The 16210-nt window shown below is 44.3% G+C and overlaps 1 protein-coding gene across 3 annotated transcripts in view; it reads left to right on the forward strand.

The window, feature by feature from the left end:
* ITPKB (inositol-trisphosphate 3-kinase B) overlaps positions 1-16210 on the forward strand; it is a 185358-nt gene that overhangs the window by 16462 nt on the left and 152686 nt on the right. For 2 of the 3 annotated variants that reach the window (XM_082252554.1, XM_082252556.1), the window contains exon 2: positions 7116-8442. In XM_082252554.1, coding sequence (XP_082108680.1) covers positions 7282-8442 — 1161 coding nt within the window. In that variant the 5' untranslated portion in view covers positions 7116-7281. Of the gene's footprint in view, positions 1-6956; positions 7010-7115; positions 8443-16210 lie in introns of those variants that run through there. The other variant, XM_082252555.1, reaches the window with a different exon arrangement.

The following is a 16210-nucleotide window of genomic DNA, read 5'->3' on the forward strand; positions in this document are numbered from 1 at the left end:
CAGTGTCTCTGATTGATCCCAAGTGGGCTTTTCCCATGAATCTACGTTTCGTTGTGGCAGGTGATTACTGAAAGCTTATATAAGCCCTATATTGGGTAATTACATTAGCTTACATTTAAACAAATCCTTAAAGTGGTTGTAAATCCTTACATATACCTAGTAAAGTGACCGGCCTCAAGTGAAAAACAGAGCTGCAACAAATCCCCCTACATACGCTGTACCTGTTTATCTGCAGCCCTCTGTTATCCAGAGCTGTTCAAAATGCAGAATTTATACAGCTTCTCTGAGTGAGAAGAGTCTTGAGAACTGATTGGAGGAAAGGGACACCCCTTCACGCAGCACACAGGAACGGAGCTGAGGCTGTCAATCACATGCAGTGTGCTAGAGATCCCCCCGTCACTATTTTCTTTTGGTATCAGAAAGACTTGTCGGAAATGACTCATGCTGATAGCAGAGGAACAAAGCAGCAGACAGAAATTAAACTTAGAGCTCTGGATTGAGACAAGTACACAATAAGATATGCTTCGTTCATATTTCATGCCATGAGCTTACAACCACTTTAAAGTGTATGTAAAGCCAAAACCTTTTTTTTTTTAGTTTGGATAGAATAAACAATGGTAAACTGTGGTGCATTTAGTAGGTGTAAAGCTGGATTGAAAAGTGCATTTCTAATGGAAACTATGAGTACAATCAATCTTATCTGAAATCATATTAAAATACTATTACATTAATACATTACTATTGCATAGATTACAATTACATTATTATAAAGTATAGTGGGAGGAATATGAAAGCATAAAAGAGGAAGAGAGGAAAAAGCAATCATTTCACATTTGCAGCAATTATTTATAAATTAAAATCTGTTTAATTCACTTAGTAGAAGGTTCTTCTAATATCAGCATTTTGTATCATCTTAGGCTCCATGTACACGGGACGTTGTTAAAAGTCCCTTTGAATGCTTGAATTTTTAGGACGTTTGAAACGTTCCTTAGGTCGCATTTGCACCCGCGTTTAGCGGGCGTTTGCGTTTAGAACCGTTCCTAGAGGTCAAAAAAATGATTCCCCTTTAAAATGGAAAAACGCGAACGCTAAACGCGGGTCATCGCGTTCGGTCGCGTTCGGCCACGTTCGGTCGCGTTCGGTCGCGTTTTTGCATTTGAAACGCCGGGAAACACACGTTCGAACGCAAATAATTGCATTCCAAAAAATGTCCCTGAACTCAACTGCCTGCAAATGACTGCAAACGACCCTGGTGTACATGGACAGATAAGATAACATGCAGGTGGGTTCAGGGGCTTCTGAAAAAAACACTCAACTGCTCCTAAACGGCCATTTACAACGTCCCGTGTACATGGAGCCTTAGTAATCACAAGAATGAATTAATAGGGATTCATAGGGGTTGATTTACTAAAACTGAAAAGTGCAAAATCTGGTGCAGCTCTGAACAGAAACCAATCAGCTTCCAGGTTTTATTGTCAAAGCTTTCATGAACAGACAAAAGTTAGAAGCTGATTGGCTACCACGCACAGCTGCACCAGATTTTGCCCTCTCCAGTTTTAGGAAATCAACCTTATGGAATCTTAACGTCACAAACTACAGGACATAAGGTTGATTTACCAAATACAAATAGACTGTGCGCTCTGAAAGTGCAGTTGCTCCAGAGCTTAGTAAATGAGGTGAAGCTTCACTTTGTAAAGGATACCCAATCAAATTCAAGAAAAATAAAAAAACAGCATTTTTCCTTGCACAAGATTGGATGACAGAAGTCGGAAGACCTTCCCCTTGTTTACTAATGCCTAGTACACACGGCCCGAGTTTCGGGAGACATCGCCCGGCCGACATTCGGCCCGTGTATATGTCAGCCGGTCTGACAGAAGTCGGACGTTTTGCCGCTTGGAAAACCAGCAGCCGACCGACTCCCAATCAGCGCTCTCAGTCACCCTGTTAGAACACAACAGCCCAGCAGGGGAGATCACTGTACTAACATCAGATTGTTAGTATAGCAGCTCTGACCAGAGCTGGCAGGTTTTGTAGGCTTAAGGTGTACTAGGTTAAGCTTTGTAGCACCTGCACTTGCAAAACGCACAGTCTATTTGCCTTTAGTAAATTCATCCCATAGTTATAGTATTTGATCTATGCAAATTACTCAAGTTAAAGTGTATCAAAACTTGCATAATTAACGATTTTTTTCAGAATACAAAAGTTAATGAACTCTAGCAACAATTTTGTAAAATTCTTTATAGATACACAGATATTAACCATTAGGGTTCATTCAAACGGCCACTGAAACCCCTCCTGCCCACTGCCTTCTATGTCTGTATCCTTCTCTGGGCAGCACGCAGGCAGCCTATAGAAGTGGATACAGACACAGTGACTACATGGACACAGCAACACCTCAAAACTTGACATCGGTGCAGGAACAGGAACCGGCAGCCTATAGAAGTGGATACAGACACAGTGAGTGCATGGACACAGCAGCACTTAAAAACTTGACATTGGTGCAGGAACAAGAACCGGCAGCCTATAGAAGTGGATATAGACACAGTGAGTACATGGACACAGCAGCACGTAAAAACTTGACATCGGTGCAGGAACCGGCAGCCTATAGAAGTGGATACAGACACAGTGACTACATGGACACAGCAGCACATAAAAACTTGACATTGGTGCAGGAACAGGAACCGGCAGCCTATAGAAGTGGATACAGACACAGTGACTACATGGACACAGCAGCACGTCAAAACTTGACATCGGTGCAGGAACAGGAGCCGGCAGCCTTTAGAAGTGGATACAGACACAGTGACTACATGGACACAGCAGCACGTCAAAACTTGACATCGGTGCAGGAACAGGAACCGGCAGCCTATAGAAGTTTATACAGACACAGTGACTACATGGACACAGCAGCACATCAAAACTTGACATCGGTACAGGAACAGGAACCGGCAGCCTATAAAAGTGAATACAGACACAGTGACTGCATGGACACAGCAGATCATCAAAACTTGACATCGGTGCAGGAACAGGAACCGTCAGCCTATAGAAGTGGATACAGACACAGTGACTGCATGGACACAGCAGATTGTCAAAACTTGACATCGGTGCAGGAACAGGTGCACTGATCAGAATGCACACTGTGTAAAGATCCATGCACCTGCTCCTGCACTCATGTCAAATTTTACCTTGATTGTTTCTGTGCAGACGATGCATCCACTTCTACGAGCTGCCTGTGTTCAGCTCCGAGGTAATTGCAAGCGCAGAAGACAGCGGCTCAGCACACACAAAGGGGGTCAGCACCTGCCTGAATGAGCCATTAATTGATGGTTATAGAAGTTGGCTTTTCTTTGGTAATCTTAAAATATAATTCTGGATTTTTTTTAAATGGAGTGGCACTTCTATTCCTTATCCTATATGTAGTGATAAAACCTAATCGTACCACAAAGTTTTGGCTTTACGTACACATAAAATATATATTTTTTTAACTAAATGCATTTGGTTAAATCTTCCTGCAGTATACACAATCATTTCCCATACTGTCTGTGATCCCAGCTCCCTGGGTGCTGCAGCACCTCTCTGTGGCATTCCTAATTCTGATGGATGCCTGTAACATTCCTCCCTACACTTGGTGCCATAGATACGTGTTTTGTTTTTGCTTTTAAAGTGTTATTAAAGCCACAACAGTAAAATCAGTCTGTATATGCAGTAAAGCATGCTTGTTATACTCGCTGTGGAACTTAAGGGGTTTATCCTCCGCATTGTGAAAAAAAGGCTGTTTGACCCTGTCCTTTCTGTTCCTCCCTTTCTTCCACTGTTCCCAGTCCATCTCCTGATAAGACAAAGCCTTTGGAGTCACATGCTAAGTTTAGTGTGTATTGCTGGAGATTTTTTTTTCTTGTTGGTGCATGTGATCAGCACAGGGCCAACCAGCACTGTCCAGACAGAGGGTCAGGGAACATGTTACCTCATAGGATAGTCAGAGTAGAATAAAAACTCCTTCTACAAGCTTTAACCAGTCACTGATAGAAGTCACAAGACTGCTATATACTGCTTATGAGAAAAGGTATTTAGCAGTTTATATTTAATAAAATAATTGCATTTCCATGTTCTGTGTACTGTGGGGAAACCAGATATATTTAATACAGGGTCCTGGGTTTAGTAACACTTTAAGTGAACTTTATATTGTACATATTCAGGAAACGTATTTGTACACACAAATGATATTTAACTTTTTTTTTCTTCCATTGCGTTTATTCTGCTGCAGAGGGGGAAGTACAAAAGTTCGAGTTTCCTTTCTCACCCCTACAAAACAGGAAGTAGACCAATGCCTGAAGTGGCACCGAAGGAGGTTTTTTATGGCACTGTGCTGTATAACGGTGGGATATTTAGGAGGTTAGCTAATCGGATTAAGGCAGTCCCTGCATGTCTAATTAAAGGCCCACTGCAGCTAACTTTAAAAGTACAGGCTTGAGAATAATCACCCTGATCCTTCCTTCAGGGAGTCACTGCCCTGGAACAAGCATGCGGAAAGGGAGTTTCTACTTTCCAGACTTCACTGGCTATTTACTTGTTCCAGGTCTTCAAAGCAAGGATCAGAATGACAGGTCTATTTTCTGCTCAGACAGGTTCCCGGTAAAGAACGCTATTCATGAGAAAAATACATGGGCTGCAATCGGAAAATGCTAATTGCCTGGTTGGATCTAGCTCTTTTTCTCTTTTATAGAACAAAGTGTGCAGCCAGTGAAATCTGAGTTACCGTAATTTCTGTACATTGGTTTATGGTCTTTAAATCAGAAAGCTTTAAATCCAGCAGATCAGCATGAGATCCAGCTAACTAGTATTTTCAGAAGGAGGCCAGCAATAGCAACCAATGGCAGGTTTACTTTATAGAAATGTGAAACTGGAATATGCTGTTGTAGAGTGGACTTAAGCAGTGCAGATAACATTTTTTTATTTTCTGTACTGAACAATGCTTTGGATACCTTATGTTTAAAGTAGAGCTAAACTCTGAACTGTTAAAGCTTTGCCCAAAAAGACAGAGGGCAAAGACTAACCCAGGGTTTCTCAACCAGGGTTCAGTGAAACCAGTGTTAATTTCGTCGACTAAAACCGACTAAAACGTTTTCGTCTACTAAATGAACAAAATTTTAGTCCACTAAAATAAGACTAAAACTAAAACAATTCAGATGACTAAAATACGACTAAAGCTAAAATGGCATTTTAGCCTTAAGACTAAAATACGACTAAAACTAAAATGGCATTTTAGTCATAAGACTATAACTAAAACTAAATTTAAATTTGCTGCCAAAATTAACACTGGTGTAGTGCTGTGCTAGTGCATGCTCAAAGCCTAGTACCATAAATAATAACATATTCGATTTTTCACTCCAGGACCAGCAGTAGTATATAATGAGTTTGGAAATTGTAGAGAAATGCTTAAATAATGCATTACAAATTACAATTGAACTACACCCATTCGATTATAGATGACTAAAATGAGTTTTAGTCGACTAAAATGTAAGATGTTTTAGTCGACTAAAATGTACTGGAGTTTTAGTCGACTAAATACGACTAAAACTAAAACACTTGCAGAAGACTAAAATGGGACTAAAACTAAAATGCCATTTTAGTCCTAAGACTAAGACTAAAACTAAATTGAAATTTGCTGCCAAAATTAACACTGAGTGAAACCATAGGGTTCCTCCTGAGGTTGCTAGGGGTTCCTTGAGCAATGGGCAATTTCTGCCTCTCAGATAAGTTCCCAATGACACCATTGTTCCTTTTAGCTATCTGTAAGGGGGTAATTCTTCCCAATGATGACCAGAGTAAGGAGCATTCTTCCCACTGACTGTCACACTAATGTGTCATGAGTTGTAGATTTTTAATTTTTAGCAGGGGTTCCCTGAGACCAGAAAAATATATCAATGGTTCCTCTGTGTTAAAAAGGATGGAAAAGGCTGGACTAACCAGTATTGCCAGTAGCATTCCTGCATTTGTTCTTTTCTCCATTACTCACTTAGCATGCCTTGTTCTGAGTGGAGGAGGCCATCTTGGTAGAGGTGATATGATAACTAGTGGAGGAATGTTCAAGAAACAACAGAAGAGGTGGAGAAAGTACAGATGCACAGAATGGATGAAGCAAAAGCAGGGAGATCCTTGCACTAATGGTCCTTGGGTACAGCTTACTGTACAGCACAGAGAACATATTCAACATTTTTAGGTCTTCGACTTTCATTAAAATACCACATTGTAAACCTGCTATGAATGCCCTTGTTCCAGTACTTCCTGTTATAGAGTGACAGCAGTCTGTGCCCGTTGCGCAGTTGTGCCACCTGTTACATAAGTGCCTGGTAAAGATTATTACTGGTCGTTTCAACACACATTACGCAGGCATGGTCAATTCTTGTTCTCATCAGAAAACCCACCCTGTGAAATGCCAGGCAGCCATCGCTGGAGTGCATGTAGAGAAGAAGTTGATGCAAAGAGGTTGCACGGGATCTACAGCACATTTATTCAACAAAGGATAAGAAAGGTGGAAAAAAGGCAAGTGTTTATGAGTTAGGGTTTATATCTATTCTAATGCCCCGTACACACGTGCAGATTATCTGAAGACTTTTGTCTGCAGACTTACCAAAACCATATAATATGATGTCAAACCTAAACACTTTCAATTTGTATGCAATCCGGCAGGCCCTTGCACTACATAGAAAAGGTAAATCTGCAGACAAAAGTCTTCAGATAATCTGCACGTGTGTACGTGGCATTAGTCTCCATAACACAGATAAGATAATTGTGGATAGAATACACATACACATGTTTCAGAGTAGTTACTACATAGAACAGAAATCTCACATTCGTAGCATGCTTCTGCAAGTCTGTTCTCGTCCATCTGACTTTGCTTGTTGTTTACAGCACAGGTATTAAACTCTGGGCAGGTCCATGCAAATGACAGGTCTCCCATGCGTGCAGATGACATCACATGAGCTCTTCTTGTCCTTGTCACTGCCAAATTGTAATGACCTCTCTCTTAGTCAAAGTAGATAGAACCCAAAGTGAGTACTCAATCATTTACATGTCTCTCTCTCTCTCTCCCTCCCTCCCTCTCTTTTCATTTACAGATAATTTGTTTATGGAGGTCTGGGCAGGAGCCCAGCTCACTTCTCGTCTGCATACCTTCAAAAGCTATGTTGCTGTCCTGGAAGACAAGAAGTCATTGGGATCACAGATCGTGAGCTCCTGGTGCTCAGTACCTCTGTCACCTCTAGCTCCTCTTATCACAGGACTATGGCTGTGTATTGCTATGCCTTGAATAGCTTGGTGATAATGAATAACAGCAATGTGAAGTCGGGCAGTGTGACAAAGACGAGCCCAAGTTGCCAGAGACCTGTGCTGCCTGTGCCGGACAGACGGAGCACTTATTGTCCATTGTTGGTCAGTCCACCACTGCCACTCTACAGCCCAGGACCATCTACTCCTGCAAACTCTCCTAGAAACAATGGTTCGTCTTCTTCTTTTATTTTTCCTGAGCCAGGAGAACGGACTACGTCAAGAAGTCGCAGCCCAAGTTGGAATGGCAGAGATGGACAGTCACCAAGGTTGCCAAGAGTTGGGAGGTGCCCTTCGCCGCTTCGACTTCAGGGTAGTTATGTTGGAGAAGCAGTTTCGGTGATAGACTCACGTTTGGGGACATTTTTAGGGTCAGGACATGGTAATGGCTCAGGGACTGCAAACACCGAATCCGAGGACAAAAGGCGCATAGCACGGATACAGCGTGAGCTTCAGAATGTTCAAGTGAATCAGGTGGTTGGACTGTTTGAAGCTCATATTCAAGCCCAAAATAGTCCAAATTCCCCAATACTTCGAAGCCCTCGATTGGGCAGCAGGTCACCTTCCCCTCTACGACATACAAGGCGAGAAGAGACTGTGTTTACATTTGGTCAGGACTGGGGAAGAAGACCTTCTTGGACCAAAAAAGAAGAGCCACCATCATCTACAAGTCAGTCAGTGGTTTCAACAGCTCCAACGGTGGTTCCAACAACTTCTTCAATTGTGACCACTGGCGAAAAGGACATTTGTAGAACTAACAATGTAACAAATACTGTGCCTCAATTCAACACTTGCTCTTCAGTAGTTACCCCCAGTAAGCTATTCAACACTTTCTCTCCATTAGAGGACACCTGCAAGTCTAACCTATATGGTTTGACCTCTCCCATTCCTGCTGTCATAGTCACTGACCACGGGGAGGATGGTGATAGCAATGTGGACCTTAATAGCCCTAGCACCGACCCGACAACTTATCCCCGAAAACTATCCTCTTCGTCCGCTTCTTCTACTGGATTTTCTTCCTCTTGGGATGAATCCGAGGATGATGTCTCCAGTGATCCTGAAAGATCCCCAGAACAAAGCACTCCCTTCCTTCAAACGATTGAGCAGAGGCCAAAAGTGGTAAGTGCACTAAGATCTATTGTGTTATTTATTTATTTGGCATTATGTCATACTTACTCCACCACGTTGTGGAAAAGTGACTTCATATATTCAAATCTGTTCCGTATTATCACTTCCTACTAATGACTGCTGTGCTATTGTAATCACAGAGCATTAAGATTATTTGATGCCCTGATGTCGTGGACTGCACAGGTAGAAAAAAAGTCCTTCTTATCAAACCTGTTATAAGCCCCAACAGTTTTGGTCCAATATCTAAAAACTGTTTTTAGTCCAAAACATAACCTGCTGGGCAACTGTGACCAATTTTACAAATGTGGTCTTTCCTAACTGTGCAAAGATAGGCCAATCAAAATATTTATTTTCTAATCATTTACAGCTGTATGCCATTAGTTGTAAGAAAATCATCTTGCCCTTGAATTTCAAATATTTTAGAATATGTTCCATGAGTTTCAAAGTTTTATTTGTTAGTTTACACAATAAAAGCTTTACAAACTTTTTACAAATTGTAGAGCAAAAAATGTAATCTGTTTACACATTCTCTATGACTATACATTTTGGGGCCCTTTTATGCCTATGTGCTCAGGGCCAGATTAACGTAGGGGCTATTGGAGCTGCAGCTCCAGGCCCCTACCTTTATATAGGCCCCGGGTTGGCCATATTCACTGTTACCGCTCTTCTGTCACTTGTAAACACAGAAGTCTGGCTTCTATGCTCTGTTTCCCAGGCAGCTCCCTCAGAACCTCCCCACACAGCACGAAGGCCGGACAAGGAGGGACAGTTGCCGATGCATGGATGTGTTTATGGGCTTCAGAGACAGCATCCCATGTGGAATTAGGCATGCATGGCTGCACCCTTCCTCCTCTGGGTGCATGCCAAGGCACGGCCCTTAAGGCCCTTCAAAATCCTCAGCACCAAGCCCATGATGCTCTTAATCCGGCCCTGTATGTGCTTGTTATAACATGAGTTATTGCTTGCACTTTTACATGCACTTATTCACATAATTGTGCACTGATGCATGTTAATGTGCACATTATTCCTTTTTTAAAAGTGGAGGAAAGACTTTATTGGCCTAATGTACACTTAAGCTGAAAAACGCTGCTTTTACAGATGTTTACGCTTTTATTGTCTCTGCCTCTAAATTCCCCTCTATGTTAGCCTATAGCAGTGATGGCAAACCTTGGCACCCCAGATGTTTTGGAACTGCATTTCCCATGATGCTCAACTACACTGCAGCGTGCATGAGCATCATGGGAAATGTAGTTCCAAAACATCTGGGGTCCCAAGGTTCGCCATCACTGGCCTATAGGGATGACATACTAAAGGCCCATACACATGATAAGAAAACGGGAAAACAAATTTCTTACAACGAACGATCGGCCAATTATCCGATCATTAGTATAGTGCTTTCGACGACTGATTCCGACTTTTTGGACAACAAAACTTGAAGGTGCGGACTAGAAAATGTTTATCAGAAATAAACACAACGTCCGATTTTCATTTAATTTGTACAGTTTTTGTCCGAAAAGAAACGTAAGAGCAAGACTACGTATGCTCAGAAATGAAAGAATACATTATAAAACAATTCAACACATTACCTTACTTCCAAAGTTGTATTCTGTTGTAGAAGGATTTTCGTAAGTTAAGTTTTTCATTTTCGAAATGAGACTAGCATGCAGAAAAAAAACAATGGAAGATTATTCGTCCCATAATCTCATCATGTGTACCAGGCTTCAAACTGGAGAGTGCAAAATCTGGTGCAGCTGTGCATGGTAACCAATCAGCTTCCAACTTCAGCTTGTCCAATTAAACTTTGACAAAAAAAATAATGAAAGCCGATTGGTTTCTATGCAGAGCTGCACCAGATTTTGCACTCTCCAGTTTTAGTAAATCAATCCCTGTGTCCATGCATACTATAGGCATTTAATCTTCCTAGCGTGGCTCGGGGAGTAATTTCAGGGCCAAAAGCGGTAACCCAGAGCCACAGTCGAGGTACCGCTAGGAAGATTGCTGGATCCTGAAAGCGTGGTTACTTACCTTGTCACCGGGATCCAGCGATGTATCTCGGCGGTGTCTGGCCGAGTGTGTGTATATATATATACATATATATATATATATATAAAATATATATACGTATATATATATATATATATATATATATATATATATACGTATGTCTGTCACCGCAAGGACACCCAGGAAACAATTGTTTCCTATGTGTCCCATTCTCTCTGCAACGTAGCCTGGTTCTGCGATAGAATACAGACATGCTGCATTGTATTGCAGCACACTGGCCCGAATTGCACTGCATTGCTCCCTAGTGCAGCCACCAACGCAGAGCGGCCGGAGTGGTGAATTGACCCTGCCGCTCTGCGTTGTAGTGTAAATTTGCTCTATGAGATAGGTGCATTTAACACTTGCGCATTTTTCATTTCAATGTCCTGAATAAATTAATACTCTGGTCAATAAAATAAAATAAAATAAAATAAAAAAAAACACCCAAGCACTTTACACTCCTAAACGTGCCTAAATGCGTTTGCAAAAAGACAACTTAGGTGTGTTTTTGAAGCTGCTTTTCCCCTGCCAGGAAAAGACTTTTATAAAAGCCGCAGTGTGCATGAAGCCGAAGCGTATTCCCCAAAGCACACAATGCATTTTTGGCATGAAGACAAAAGAATCCGGACAGCTGCACTCCTCAGATTCAATTTTTTTTTTTAGATATTTAGGTCTGTTTTTGGGGTTATTACAGTGGCGCTGATTCAGAAAAACGGAAAATTTATATCAATACTTACCGTAATTTTCCTTTCCTGATGGACTCCATGGCAGCACACGTATGGGTAGGCTCCGCCTCCTCTCCTACCCTATAGGACCCCACTCCCATAAATCTTTGCTCCTTACCAGGAGCCGTGTTCCATAACTAGAACTACTCCAGCAGATGGGAGGGGACTCCTGCTGCCATGGAGTCCATCAGGAAAGGAAAATTACGGTAAGTATTGATATAAATTTTCCGTTTTCCTGACAGACTCCATGGCAGCACACGTATGGGAAATAACTAGCCATACACACCCGGGCGGGTAACTGCTGGTTTAACAGAAAAAGGTTTAATTTGCACCGTCAACAGACAAGACTTTTAAACCAAAGTTGACCGAAGATAAAGAAGCCGGTTCAACACAGTAATGCGACATAAAGGTATGAATTGATGACCAAGAAGCCGCTCTGCAAATCACGTCAGGAGCTACATGAAGAGAAGCTGCCCACGACGTAGAGATCCCTCTAGTGGAATGAGCTGTCACCACCTCTGGAGGAGCCAGTCCCTTGGCTTTATATGCCCACTGGATGGTCTGAACTATCCAACTTGCTATAGATCTTGAGGAAGCTTGTTTGCCCTTGTTTTTTCCACAGATGAGGACAAAAAGATGGTCTGACTGGCGAAAAGGAGCTGTAGTCTCCAGATATAGCCGAAGAGTTTCCCCCACGTCCAAAGGATGGACAGAATTTTCATCTTGAGATTTGAACGTGGGTAGGACAATTTCCTGGTTGACATGGAATACCGACATTACTTTCGGATTGGAGCCAAGCATCGGAACCAATACTACCCGATCAGGGAAAAACGTAAGGAATGGTTCCTTGTAACCCAAGGCACCGAGTTCAGAAACCCGTTTGGCCGAAGTAATAGCCACCAGAAAGGCTGTTTTCATGGAGATGTTTTTAAGGAAGAATGGATCCTTCTGATTCAAGGTGAGTGAGGAAAGAAACTCCAAGACCGTAGGAAGATCCCACTTAGGGAACCTGGGCTTTCTAGGAGGTCTTAACCTAGTAGCGCCTCTGAAGAACTGGCGAACCAGGGAGTGTTTCGCCCATGCAGTCCCAGTGAAGGCCGAAATGGCTGAAATTTGGACCCGAAGGGAACTTACTGCCAATGACAGGTCCAGACCGGACTGGAGGAAGCCCAAAATATCCTGGATTCCTGGGTCAGAGACAGAGCTAGATCTGCTATCCACATAATCCTTAAACTTGGACCAGATTTTTTCATAGACCTTGTTCGTGCCGGGTCTTCTGGCACTCATCATTGTAGCGATTGCCTCGTTTGGACAACCGAGCGCTTTCAATCTTTCCCTCTCAACAGCCATGCCATGAGATGAAGCTGTGCTGGGCAGGGGTGAAGAATAGGCCCTTGGGACAGAAGGTCCGGCCTGACTGGCAGAGGTATCGGGTCCCGACAGCTCAGCTGGAGCAACAGAGGAAACCACGGTCTCTTTGGCCAGAAGGGAAGAATCGCTATGATCTGCACTCTCTCTGTCCTGAGTCTGTGAAGAAACTTGAAGATGACTGGCACTGGAGGAAACGCATAGGCCGTTTGAAAATTCCAATGATCCGTCAGGGCGTCTACCCCGTAGGCCTGGGGATAACGCCACCTCGTGTAGAATCTCTCCAGTTTGGCATTGCTTGGAGATGCGAACAGATCTACCTCTGGATGGTAACCTAGAGACATGACCCATATGAAGGTCTCTGGATGGAGTGACCACTCGTTGTTGTCCAGAGCAGACCTCGAGAGGAAGTCTGCCTGGACGTTCTGGGCACCCGGAAGATAGGCGGCTGACAAGTTGGACAGATGTCTTTGAGCCCAATCCATAATAGGTTTCACTTCTTTCAGAAGAGAAGGACTGCGGGTGCCCCCTTGTCTCTTGATGTAGGCGACGGCTGTCGTATTGTCCAGTCTTAGGAGGACCGAGGCATCGGTCGCCAGATGCTGAAAGGCCTGGAGAGCACAGAACGCTGCCCGAAGCTCCAGCACATTCGAGACCACCCCGTATGTAGGGAAGTCCCATCTGCCCTGGGCCACCTCCGACAGGCAATGCGCTCCCCATCCCGTCCTGCTGGCGTCCGAGGTCATGACCAACCAGGACGCTGGAACGATTGAATGGCAGTTTAAAAGATTCTTTCGCTGAAGCCACCAGGTTAGGCTGTCCTTCATGGACGTAGTTATCCGAATGAGGACTTCTGGATTCTCGAAATTCCATTGTTGGAGGAATCCCATCTGAAAGGGCCTCATCTTCCACTGTGCCCACTTCACCATGGGAGCCGTGGAAACCATGGTCCCAATTATCTTCATGCACTGGGATGCCCGGAGATGAGAGGCTGATAACGCCGGACGAATCCTGTTGCGAATTGTCGGAATCTTCTCTAATGGAAGGGAGATAGTGCCTCTGGAAGTGTTGAAGAGGGCCCCTAGGAAGACCAACGACTTCGTGGGTTCCAGATGACTTTTTTCCAAATTCAGGAGCCACCCGAACTCTTGAAGGGTGGAAATTACTTGAGATCTGTGAAGCAGAATTTGATCCTGATGTTCTGACAGAAGGAGCAAGTCGTCCAAGTAATGGTAAAGACGAATCCCTTTTGCTCTGATCAGGGCTACTACAGCCAGTAAGATTTTGGAAAAGATTCGAGGTGATGTGGTAAGCCCGAAAGGGAGACAGGTAAATTGAAGATGCACCTGACCCACTGCGAATCGGAGAAATTTTTGCATTTCTGCTGCGACTGGGACGTGAAAGTAGGCATCTTTCAAGTCTATGGATATCATCCAATCCTCTGGCTGTACCACTTGCCGAATTGTAAAAAGTGTTTCCATCCTGAACCTCTCTTTCTTGATGAAGGTGTTTAGGTGTGTTAGGTCTATAACCGGCCTCCAAGAGCCGCTTTTCTTCAAGACCATGAAGAGCGGAGAGTAGATGCCTTGGAACCGTTCCTCGGTTGGGACAGGCACTGCTGCACCCTGGGCAACCAGGGATTCTACATATGTAAGAAGAGTTGACTTCTTCTCTTCTGAACGGGGTAAGGCCGTAGGAATGAAGCGAAGAATAGGGCTTCTGTCGAAAATCCACACATGTCCGTGTGATACGGTTCTGACGGCCCATTGATCTTCGATCGAGGCTGCCCAGACGTGCGCAAACTGAAGCAAGCGTGCGCCTACCCGCACCGTCTGGACAGGTTCGATGTCAAAAAGACTTCGTCGCCTCTCGGCTTGCTGAAGATTTTCCTTTGGAGAACTTCTGCCCTGTAGACTGAGGGCGCTTCCAGTTCTTCCTGAACTCACGACCGGGCCTGTAAAAACGGGCCTCTCTGGCACGATCAGGATTTTGTCTGTTTTGAGGTCTTCTCTGATCTATCAACCGGCGATCCTGGGGAAGGAAACCAGATTTACCACCAGTGGCACGGGTAATAGCACTGTCCAGTTTATTACCAAAGAGGGAGGAACCCTCAAAGGGAATTTTGCACCAGGCCTGCTTAGAGGCAGGGTCGGCCAACCAGGGGCGCAACCACAAGGCGCGTTTGGCCGTGACAGAGGACAGCATGACCCGCGCCGCCAAGCGGATTATATCAATGGATGCCTCACCCAAGAAAGCCGTTGCCAGTCTCAACTCCTGAATGGCTGAACTCCTGGCCACCTCTTCGGAGACAGTCTGAAGTGTAGCCTCCACGCTGTCTACCCAGACTTCCATTGCCTTGGATGTGGCTGCCAAAGCCAGAGCCGGCTTACACGCCATACCTGCGGAGAGATAAATCTTCTTAAGATCTGTGTCAATCCGCCTGTCAAGAGCGTCTTTGAATGAGACTGAGTCTTCCAATGGTAAGGTTACGTGTTTCACCAACCTCATCAAGGCCGCATCCACCGTGGGAGCGGAGTCTAGATGTTTCACCTTATCATCCTTAAAGGGATACATTCTGGAGACCTTAGATGACAAAGAGTTTCTCTTTTCAACTCCCTGCCACTCGTCTGTAATAATTTCTCCCAATTCCCCTAGGAGGGGAAAATGGGAACGCTCTTTTTTGAGGTGTTTGAAGTATTTCTTCTGTTTAGCTGGGGACTCAGCTGGATCTTCCCATTTTAATGCCTCCTTAACCGCCTTAACTAGCGGTGGGACCATAGCAAGTTCAAAACCTACATTCTGGTCTGCCAAATCATCTTCACTGTCTGTAGAATCTTCTGACAGACGACTTGGTTGTGAAGTACCTGGCTCCACTTCATCCCTTGGGAGGAAACCAGGAGCCTCTGAAGAGTGACCCGAAAGCCTGCTCGAATCCCAATCTCTAAGGGATTCTTTTACAATCCGCCTGACCATAGCCTCCACTGGTTGTGCAGTGTCTTGCTTTTCCCTCAAAACCCTGGAATAACAGGTATCACATAGGGATCTATCCTCAGGGATATGGGCTCGACAGCCCCAGCATGATTTCCCTGAACTTCGGTCAGAATGGCGGGATTGCCGCGGAGCGACTGAACTGGAAGTGTGCTCATGTCGTTTAGACCTGGAGCTAGACCTATGACCAGACTTTGATGAAGAATGCCGATGGGCTGAAGGAGAACGATCCTTTGATCCAGAAATAGGGCGTTGGTCAGACCTAAAAGGGCTAAATAGGGAAAGAAAAACACACTTAGGCTCCATTCCACCAGCCAACGCAAGCAGGTAAGGGTTAAGAAAACTAGCTCACCTGTTGCGCAGGGACTGGCCACCGGGGGGTGGTGAAGCATCCATTTGCAGATAGAAGCAAAAGCCTGCACAGGAAGAAAGTAAGCATACATGTACTGACTTTCGTCTCCACACCAACCCTTTTACCCCAAATGGCACCTGGATCAAAGCATGACTCACCGCTGAAGAGCAGAGAAACAGCACGGGGAAGCCACCGCAACGCCCGCAGACATCCCATTGTAAACAGGAATGACAGCTGCTTAAATCTCCCGGGCGCCGCAAAGCCACGCCCCAAACGACGCAAT

The sequence above is a fragment of the Pelophylax lessonae genome, assembly GCF_965119305.1.
Source record: "Pelophylax lessonae genome assembly, chromosome: 3".
Classification (NCBI taxonomy): domain Eukaryota; kingdom Metazoa; phylum Chordata; class Amphibia; order Anura; family Ranidae; genus Pelophylax; species Pelophylax lessonae.